The sequence below is a fragment of the Mustela erminea genome, chromosome 10 (genome assembly GCF_009829155.1).
Source record: "Mustela erminea isolate mMusErm1 chromosome 10, mMusErm1.Pri, whole genome shotgun sequence".
NCBI lineage: Eukaryota > Metazoa > Chordata > Mammalia > Carnivora > Mustelidae > Mustela > Mustela erminea.
The window spans coordinates 16,905,725-16,916,277 of NC_045623.1; the positions used below are offsets into that span (position 1 = coordinate 16,905,725).

The 10,553-nt window shown below is 50.4% G+C and overlaps 1 protein-coding gene across 2 annotated transcripts; it reads right to left on the reverse strand.

Moving 5' to 3' along the window:
- Nucleotides 1-3,999: 3,999 nt before the first annotated feature.
- On the reverse strand, nt 4,000-10,525 carry LOC116567598 (neuroblastoma breakpoint family member 6-like). 2 transcript variants are annotated; one of them, XM_032302745.1, is made up of 4 exons: nt 10,460-10,525; nt 8,349-8,588; nt 5,931-6,145; nt 4,000-4,052 (listed from the first exon to the last, which is right to left on the reverse strand). In XM_032302745.1, exons 2-3 carry the CDS (start codon nt 8,581-8,583, stop codon nt 5,940-5,942), a joined length of 441 nt encoding a protein of 146 aa, XP_032158636.1. In that variant the 5' UTR covers nt 8,584-8,588; nt 10,460-10,525; the 3' UTR covers nt 4,000-4,052; nt 5,931-5,939. The 2 variants fall into 2 exon arrangements, with proteins under 2 accessions (XP_032158636.1, XP_032158637.1); XM_032302746.1 differs by lacking the exon at nt 4,000-4,052 and adding an exon at nt 4,984-5,131.
- Nucleotides 10,526-10,553: the final 28 nt, after the last annotated feature.

Sequence of the window (10,553 nt, forward strand, 5' to 3'; positions counted from 1 at the left end):
GGAGAGATGCAGGCAGAGGGAGAAGCAGGCTTCCCCCTGAGCGGGGAGCCCGATATGTGACTCGATCCCAGGACCCTATGCTCATGACCCGGGGCCACGTCAGATACCCAACTGCCTGAGCCACCCAGGTGCCCCAAAGTATAATTTTCAAGCACAGTGTCTCACGTCAGTAGCCATTGTTGACCACATGATGCTCTTAGCCCATTGTGATGGAATTTTTCCCGGAGGTTTCGGGCAGGAATGAGGTCTAGGTAAAGGAAGCACCTTTGCAGAACGGTATAGGCACGAATTGACAAATGGTGGCGTGGGGTTTGGCATAGAAGAGGACTCTCCCTGAGACCTGCCTCCAGCCCCATAGCAAGGGGTTCCGGGGCCAGTCACAGGGGAACTGGGTCCTCCGTGTGCCTTTGTTTCTTCATCTGCGAACCAGGAAAAAGGAAAGCTCCCATGAACAAGTGGACTGTGAAGACTAGAAGTGCTAATATGTAGGAAATCATGTGTCTCAAGAACTCTAAGGGACATCCATGATCTCAGGGAGTTTCCAAACTGACTAAACACCGGACTTTAATAAGAAGATTCCAGACCCCATGTCAGCCCACTGAATCAGAATTGCTAGAAACCAAAATGACGAGGTTCCATTTGTACTAACTCTCCGAGGCTGTTCTGATACAGTGATGAGTATATGAGTAGGGAACACTGAGTTGTATAAAGTTCCTCTAAAACAGCAAAGTGGGAATAGCAGAACGAGTATCTTTTCAATTGAGTCTCTCCGCCAGAGGAGAAAAGGAGGAGGACTCTGCAATGGAAGGAGACCTGGCCCATCTGACCCCATTTAATCTTTGCGCAGTTTCCATGTTTGATTAGAAACAGGCCACCAGGTGAATGGCATGAGGTCAAGTCAAAGGAATCTATCAAGCAGTGCTCCATCTTCTGAAACTTGTTTTTACCTTTCTGAAACTTGAATTTCAGTATAATTATCTTACAGTGTTAACATAAGTTTCAAGAGTAGAATGTGGTGATTGAACATTTCCATACATTGCTCAGTGCTCATTCACACAAGTGCACTTCTTGACGCCCTCTGCATTCCCCGATTCCCTGGTCCCCCTCCCCTCTGGCTACCACCAGTTTGTTCTCTCTAGTTAAGAGTCTGTTTCTTGGTCTGTCTGGCGCCCTTTTCTTTTGCTCTGCTTATATATTTTGTTTCTTACGTTCCACATACGAGTGGAATCCTACGATATTGAGCTATCTCGGACAGACTTAATTGACTTAGTACAATATACTCTAGATGCCCCTGTCTCATTTCAAATGGCAAGATTTTATTCTTTTCTATGGCTGAGTAATATTCCATGGTATAAATATACCGCATTGTCTTCACCGGTCATCTGTGGATGGACATCTGGGCTCTTTCTGGAATTTGGTTATGCATGTATTCATGCTTACTAGTGCTTATGTATTTCTGAGAGTAAATATCCCGTAGTAGGACTGTTGGATCGTAGGGGGGTTCTGTTTTTACGTTCTTGAGGAACCTCCATACCGTCATCCACAATGGCTCCCCCGGTTTGTGTGCCCAGCACTAGGGCAAGGGGGTTCCCTTTTCTCCGCAGCCTTGCCCACACTTGTTGTTTCTTATGTTTTGGGTTTTAGCCATTCTGATGGGGGTGAGTGGATATCTCATTGGTTCTTTCTGTTGCTTGTTTTTTGTTTGTTTGTTTGTTTAAGATTTTACCTGCTTCTTTGAGATAGAGAGTATAAATGGGGAGGAGTCGAAGAAGGGGAAGCAAGCTCCCCACTGAGCAGGAAGTCTGATGCGGGACTCGATGCCAGTGAAACATGGTCCCTATGACATAATCAGAACAGCAAGGAAAGAAACGTACACATAGAGGGGTCATCTAGGAGTCAGGGATGTTAAGTTCTTGAGGAAACTCCGTACTGTTTTCTAGAGTGGCTGCTCCAGTTTGCATGGGCACCGAGAGTGTCAGAGGGTTCCCCTTTCGCTGTACTCTTGCCACAATCTGTTGTTTCCTGAGTTGTTAACTGTAGGCATTCTGACTGATGTGAGGTGGTATCTCACTGTGGTTTGTTTTGTATTTTCCTGGTATGGCACTCTTACTTTCAACTCTCCGTAAAACTGGTGGTGCAAGTACTATCTATTCAGCGAGGAGGTCCTCGTATGCAGGCAGTAGAGAAAGAGTATTGAATATGCAGCCCTCATGGAGTCCTCATTCCCTCACTAGGAGTCCTTTGAAGGTGAACTTACCCGGATGAGAGATGACAGAGGAAACTTTGACTTTCAAACAGCTGGTCACTGTTGAATAGACTTACTGGCAGTTGTACGACAAAACTCTGGGAGTGGAGTAGGTGGGAAAAATAAGATGTAAATAACATCTGTTTCACTGGGTGGAAACAATAGTATACCAGGCAGGTTGATACAGAAGGAAAGGGAAAATACAAGAATGTCAAAAGTTTGAGGTTGAGAGATCCCTTCGCACTTAGTAACTGAAGGGGAGCAGTTTGGCAAGCTCATAGGGAACCAAACATGTCCATGGACTTTCGGTGTAATGCTCAGCCCTACATATATGACCTTCCTAAATAGCAGACAGGCCTATAGGTGCAGAGGTGCACATGCAGAAAAGAAAAGAAATACCACAGAGAGACAAACACAGAAATATGTCCTCCCGGTAGGGTACGTAGAGCCTAAAAGTGATGGAGACTCAGTATAACTGTGACGATGAGAACCATGCACATTTCCATGAGCGTATGTCCCAATCCTCCAAATCACCATGATAGGGTGAGCTTAGAGCATCCAATGTCAATAACCCACAAGTTCATAGTCGTTGTCCGAACCAAAAACTTTAATGATATTGAAGGGGGACCGAATATTCTTTTCCACAGTGCAGTGCCATCCAATACACACTGTATAGATATCCAGACGTCAGAATTCTTCCAATGTACAAACACAGATAGGGTTAGGAGATACGACAGGGAGCAGTAAAAGATGGCAACATGTTAGAGAAAGTGGTTAAGAGGAGAGGCTCGTCACCCATCCTCAGGGTCCACCACGTACCAGATTCCCAATTTCAGAAAGCAAAGCATGTGTCTTGCTGTGAACAGATCAATCTGATAGGTACTCTATAGCAATGGAACCAAAGCTGCTCTCACAAGAGTGGTGATGGGCACACTGGACCCTCTTGGTCTCTGGGTAGGCTAGCTGGGACACATGCAGCATTAACCGTGGAGTGTCCTGGCCCAAGGCACAGGCTGAATTTAATCAGGAGGAACTGATCAGACAACTTCAGAATGTAGGCCATTAAGCTAGACATGTGGCCTGTCCCCTACAAACAAGGAAATGTCACCACCACCGGAGACAGCCACCTAACGGTGAGGAGATATTTTGGGTTCCGAAGGAGTAAGAAAATACAGCAACACATTCTTGTCATCCTTTGGAACCCAACCTATCTCTCCTCCATGTTGCTGTCTCTTATTTGTGGTGACAGGGATTTGTGAAGAAAGACAGACCGGTCATCTGGTTCAATGGTCTGCATCCTGAAGGTGTCTGATAACTGCCTCGTGCTCAAATTCAGGCTGAACGTCTCCAGGAAGAACACGGTGTAGTCAATGCTGTGTGCTTCTGGCATAGCCCAGTTGGTGGCCCAGAATGTCCAGTGTGACATGTGGCCTCTTCCCTTGGTGCTGCTGACTCTGGTTCTCTGCAGGATGGAATTGAGAGCAGCAAGACTGAAGGTCTCTGGAAACAGGGGTGTGATCTAGGCAGGCATTGGTCTCCTGAGGGGTTTATCACAACTGGAGCTGAAGCGCAAGAAACTCTCTCCTCCAATGGGGCTCTTGCAGTAAAAATCATCGAGAATGGCTTGGGATTGTGATGTGGATTCTCAGCAAAGTGTCTCTCCCGTGCTCTCTTTGGGCTTTAACTTGATGTGCTGCTTTAGATTTCCTTTCATCCAGTGGAAAATGAAGGGTTTCAGGATGAAGTTTCAGGATGGGGTTTTCATTCACACAGGCCTCTTTTTCTTAGTTTCTGCAGTCTTTGTCATCTGAGAGAGGAAGAGTGAGAGAAATCAAATGTGAGTCTTGGTCAGATGCTACTGGTGGCTGAGCCTGGAGGGGTGGCGGCCAGGTGACAGAGGCCAGGAGCAAGCTGAAGGCCTCTCCAGAGGAGCAGCTGCAGGCGGAGCCGCACCCAGGCAGAGGGGGAGTTGAGAGCCCCAAGTCAGAAGTCATACCTTCACAAAACTGATAGGCAGCCTGTGTTGGAGGATGCAGGGGCCCCTGGGCTCCCCCAGCAGGGGGCTAGTGATGTCCCAGCTCAAAGCTGCTGTGAGCTTTTGCCAGATCCCAACTGCCTCCTCCTCTGCAGCCACTTCCCCCTTGAGCCCCTGCATCAGAAGCCAAGTGATGGCTTGCGGAAGACTCCTGGGGAGGTGGGCAGCTAGCACGCACCACTCGCGTTCCGAGACAGGCTGCTGCAGGAAGCAGGGGACCCGTGGCAGGCAAACACATCCCCTTTTCACCCTTGTCCCAGTCTTCTGAAAAGAAGGCCAGGCTTTGGAATGAGTCCTAGACTGGGAGAGCCCACAGGGGCCTGTGAGTATCTCCAACTTCTTTTCTGCCCTGTGCAGAGGAGGAGCTGTGGCCCCAGGGGCTAAGGACCCCCGAAAGCCATGTGACCTGTGACTGAAAAGCCTGGGCTGAAAGCCAGGCTCAGGCCCTGTGCAAACCTGTGGTGGGGAGGGAGAGGACAGCCCCTGATCTGCAGATGTGGGCAGGCAGTAGATACTGTTGGTCACTTTTGGCCTCCCAGGAACAAGCCCAAAGGTGCTGAGGGATGAGCCCGGGGAGGAGAAACCCCAAGGGGAATTCACAAAGGACAGCCTGGGTGTTATCAGGGACACGTCATTTTCCCTCAGGGACAACAAGGGTCTCTGAATGTTATCTCACACAGGATAGACCTTGGGGCATTTGTAGGAATAGTCTGAGTAAGTATAAGCTTCAGCAAAGTGTAAAGCGCACATGGAGAAGGATTCATGTTTGCTTTCTAGATTCTCATCCCTTCTTTCCCCAACTTTCCATAAGCGTAGAGCCTCTCATGGATTCCAGGGGTGTTCTGATGGGCCTGCAAATGGATAGATAGGAGAAGGAGTCCTGAGATTGTTTCCTGAGATGTTGTATAATGACACCATAGGATTATTTTCTTTCAATCTGTCATGGACCTGTCAGGGAGCTGGGAAGTCCTCGTAGTGACTTTGTGAACCATGGTTTTGATTGCCACAGGAAGCAAGAAACCTGAAATTCTTCAACCTCGATCAGGGAAGGGATCATGTTTTAGACACTGGGTTTCCAGGCAATATTCCTTCCTCATTGTATCGTGTATTATAGGGGCTGAGGAGAAGCTTGACACCAGCTGGGTCCCAGGTGAGGGTTCTGGGTCGTCCTAGCTCAGATTTCCTGAACGTCCCGAGAGGAGAGTGCTTGTGCAAGTGACTCATTGAGACCTCGGTCCAGGGAGGAGGAGGCTTGGAATTGGAGAAGCAGGGAAGGAGGGCAAGGAAGCCAAGAAAGCGTGTGGTTTCTGGCAGAGCTCTAAGTGTTTGATGGGTGTAATAATGCTGCTCTGCTGAGGAGGGCCGTGGGGCCTGCTTCCCCATGGGCGTGGAGAGAGGGGAGAGGGAATCCCAGGACCGCCCTGGCAGGAACACAGCAGAGTTGAGCTGCATCCCGGGGATGGAGACCAAGGGCCGGCAGGGTGGCAGCCCCCACGCGAAACCGGGGAAGCACCAGCTGTGGGAATGGCCGAAGGAGGGAGAGCAAGAGAAGAGACAGTGTGTGTTTGGTCGGGGGTGTTGGGGGGGTGGAGCTCTAATCAGCAGGAGAACAGTAGGAGTCCATGCCCCAAGGGCCAAAGGCATGATTACCTCTGGGCCCTAAGCTTGAAGACCAGGGAATCTGCATGCCAGTCTCCACTGGCCAAACTGCAGTATTCTCTTGGGAATCTTCTGTTTCATGACACGGAGGGCTTTCATGTGGCCATGGATTTGACAGCCATGCTGTCTGTCCCTCGAGTCCTCACCAGCATCACGCTCCGGCTTGGGAGGGTTCTTCATGCACATGGAAGCATCCAAAGCCAGTTCTGCAAGGAAAAGCACATCGACAGGATCCGCTGTGATTCATGATCTTTCTGAGCCTCCACCTACATTGATGCCAAAGAAGGACAGTGGCAAGAATGAGAAAAGCCGTCTGACAGATCACAGGCCCATGGACACAGTTTGATTACTTCCGGTTTTGGCTCTCTCTCTCATACTCAAGTAAGGCTCACTGGGCCAGGAGGCCAACAGGTTCCCAATGGACAAAAGTGAAAGCACGAGAAATGATCAGTAAAAAGAAACAGTTCTGGGAAAGAGAAGTTTCCACACACAAGGAAATCGTGCTGGAAAGAGGCTGTACTCTTGTCGAGATGAGACTAGAGAGCGCAGCAAAGTCTAGGTTGCAGGGAAGCCATTCGGGGTCAACCAGGGAAGAGCACACTGGGGAATGCATACAACATGCATCAACATGGCCAACGTTTCATATCTGTGCACTACGTATAATATACACCGAATAGACAACATGTATGTGACCTAAGATACAAATGTCTGTGTCTGTATGTATATATGTATGTATAAGGGAGTCAGTGATTAATGAGGGATTTGCGGACAGGGACCATAACATTCTACCCCCACTCTGCTCAGCTGCATCGAGTAAAAGAAAAGACACAGAATCCAAAAGAACGAGAAAAGCAGTGGTGAGAAACAGGTGACCATGGACATGTTCCATGGGGGAGTCAGTGGGAACAAGTCAGAGTAAAAGCATCTGCCCCAGCATGTAATTTTGTATTCACCCCCAGCTGATTGGATGAAACCTAATCTCCCAGTGTGGTGGTATGATGGGGTGAGCCTTTGGGAGGCAGCTCCTCCCCTAGAAGGGATTCGCGCCCTATAAAAGAGACCTCACAGGGTTCCGTCGCCTCTCTGCACTGTGAGGACAGAGCCAGAAGGCAGCCACCTCTGAGCCAGGAAGGCAGTGTCACCAGGCCCCGAATGTGTCCCTGTTTGATTGTGGTTCTGGCGCGCCTCCGGAACGGTGAGATACCGATTTCTGTTGTTAAGAAGTCAGCCTGTCTGAGGCATTTTTGTTATAATAAGCAGAGCGGACCAAGGAGCTGGCATGGAGCTTTGTTTCTTGCTCAGGCCTCCATGGGAGGCGAGTCACAGAGAGAGGGAGGGGGCCAGCGGGTCGGGGCAGGACGGTGGGTGCCAAGGAGAAGTGACAGGCCGCAGGGAGAAGACAGTAAGGAGGGTGAGTTCTAAGGCCCTGGTCCGGGCTGGGCTTCCCCGAGCACTCACTGAGCTCTTTCTCCAGGGCCCTCCCTGGTGCCACAGTGCTGCTACTGATGTGGCCTCCCCCTGGGAACGGCATCTCCTCAATTCTCAGGGAGGACAGCTCCTGACCGAGGAGCCCCAAGGCACCCAAGCTCCAGGAAGGGACTCTGAGTGCTGGCGGGGAAGGAAGACAGGATGCAGAGGAGGGTGGAAACGCTCAGTCTTCAGGACATCTGAGCAGAGGTGGATCCTGATGAGCCGGAGGCTGGGCATGAGGCCCCGGAGATGACGGGAGCAGATGGACTAGATGGAGGACCTGAAGAGAGAGTGACATGTATACTTCATGGGGTAAAGCGGACCCTTCTCAGCTTAGAAAAGGAAAAAACAAAAATCAGTAGTACGCAGTGTTGCGAGGCCAGTATTTCTACAGTGTCTGTGAGCACCGAACAGGGCAGATGGGCTTGACGATGCTGAAGGAGAGAAAAATGGGCGCATGAGCCTTTTTGAGAAAGGCAGGCAGGATGGTGTCCGGCGATAGTAGATATGCCTAAAACTGCTCTTCCCCACATGAAACAATGCCCTGACACTATTTCCAAGAGTTGAAACCCCACAGGCATCTGAGGATTCGATGTGACAAATTCATACATATTGTCATGCAATTTTGTTGCATCAGGGCCCCTATGAATTGTATTTCATGTTCCCAAGAACAATGAGACAGAGACCCCATTTTTTGTGGTTTTCAGTAAGCGGACTCAAGGGAAAATGCATGAGAAGAGGCGGAAGTTGGCCAGTTACACAGCCAGGAAGTGGCAAGGCCAGCACCTGGTTCAGAGCTGATACTGAACACCAGGCTCTTGCTCACCTTGCTGTATTGCAGCATCTTGGGGGCTCACCCTCATCCCATTGCTACCTGTAGCCACAAGTCTGTGATGACCAACACAGGGCCTAGAGCTTCCTAGTCACCTTCCCTCTCACCTCGGAGCAGTGGCGGTTGGTCCCCAGAACCCATGTTGGTGCCCAGGCTCCCGATGGCAGAGGAGAGGCTGAGCCTGGCTCTGTTGTCACCACGGTCCAAATGCTGGTCCAGCTGAAGTTGCAGGGAATCAGCCACCGGGGTGCTTGGCTGTGTCTGTGCCCCGGAACTTTGCACCTGTTCTCTTGGGAAAGTCAAGTTTCCACTGGATGGCCCTTGGTGACAGGGAGACTGCATCGGAGCTGAAGCGAGAAGAGATTTCAATGGGATCCATCCCAGGGCTCCTTAGCTGAGTGCTCTCAGAACAACCCCGCCCCTCTGTGAGACCACCCTGGGAGCAGGTCCAGAGGCAGGCATCATGGCTATGAAGGAGATGTCCCCATTGTCTCTGAGCCTGTGGATGCTGTGTTGGCAGGTGACCAGGCTGCAGAGTCTCTGAGGTGAAAATCACCCCCTGACTCCGCAGGGCCTTCAGATGGGCCCAGTAGCTCCTGCCTATCATTCTGTTCATAGTAACCTTGGTCTGAGAGCCTAGAGAGAAGTTCCTGGAGAGTTCTCAGGGCTTGGGAGAAGGAGTTGTCCATGTGTAGTGGAAACAAAGAACGAGGGAAGAAGTTCAGCCTCGAGGCTTCAGGTACCCCTAGAAGAGGGAGTTGCGGAAAGGTAGCACGGGCCAAGTTATGGGGCCTTTTCCCAGCTCTGAAGCCTTTTGAAGCTTCTCATCTGCAATTTCTGTCTGCCCTTCCATCCGTCCACTCATCTGGATTCTATTGCCCCTTGGAGAATGCTAAATAACCGTGTGTTTCATTTGTGCCTCCCAAATTGCTGTAATGCTGAGGATGCCTGGTCTCTTTGGCCCTCGGGGAGGATGGGGAAACTCGGGAGAAGGTAGTCCTAGGGTGGAAAGGCTGTTACTGTCCACGTAAGGTTGAGGGACAAAACATTTCTTAGGCAGTTTCACTGTACCAGATTGATCCAATAAGGAACATCATGGACTCCTTGCTGGCCCTAGCATGTGTTTTGTTCAGCAAAGAAAGTCTCCTAACGGGGCCAATTTTTCTCCCAGAAGGGAAGTCCAGAAAATAGCCTGAGCGGGAAGAGACGGGAAGTGGATTTTGGCCTGCGCACCTGTGTGAGCGTGGCCGGAAGGGGGTCACACTCAGCAGGCTCCACGTTTCTGAAGATCCTGGAGAGGGAAACAACTCTTTGCTTTGCCCCTGAATGATGCCTATAGCCACGTAAGGTGCACAGGCTGCTGCTCATTTAGAGGGCATTATGCCACCGAGAGTTGACACGTGACAGAAACCGTATCCAAGCTGGGAAAATATTACTGATGCTGCACACAGGGTGAAAAGCCCACCAACCACAGGGGAGGAAAAGCGGGACTAGAGCTTTGGCTTCACTGAATCCATGGAACAGGGGACAGACAGGATTGGGTGCTCAGGATCTTCCATGTAAATGCCCCAGAGGAAGGCCAACACCCGGGGAAGATGAACTTTGAGCTCAGCAGAAAGAGCACAGATGCTGCCCATAGGGAGCAACCGCATAGCAGGGTGGAGAGCAGAGAGCTTGCAAGAAGATACACAAGACGTACAAGTGGCCATAGAATTTCTTGGGTCGGAAAAGACTCTTCTTGGAAATAAGAGGCCTATTATCAAGATGCCTCCAGGTGAGATAGCGGTGGCTGAGTTTTTGTCCCTTTCTCTCCATTTCTCCTCTCTGACCTTACTTGGTCCCAACAGCCTGCTGCTCATGAGGGGGCAGGTGACACAGGATAGTGTGGGACAGAAGGAAAGGAAACTTGTCTGACCCACATGATGCCTTTTCTTTTGAAGTAGGCTCCACATCCAGTGTGGATCAGAACGTGGGGCTTGAACTCAGAACCCTGAGAGGAGGACCTGAGCGCAGATCAAGAGCTGGAGGCTTAACCCCCGGGTGTCCCAGTGTTTTGAAAATAAAATCCAAGAGCATATTCAAACCAGTATGGGTCTACAGGGCCTGTTGGCAGGGCTGCATCTCTCAGCCTATTTATGTTGTTGTATACAGAGAAGACAGGCTTCCTGGGACCCTCCCTTCCCAGGAAGTTTGTGCCCCTCACAATGGGGTTACTTACCATCTACATCCAGACCCTCGAAGGTTTCCTCCTTGTCACGTGTGGATGAGGCCCTTGTACAAGGCCTCCAGGTTTCTGGCAGGTGATGGCCAAT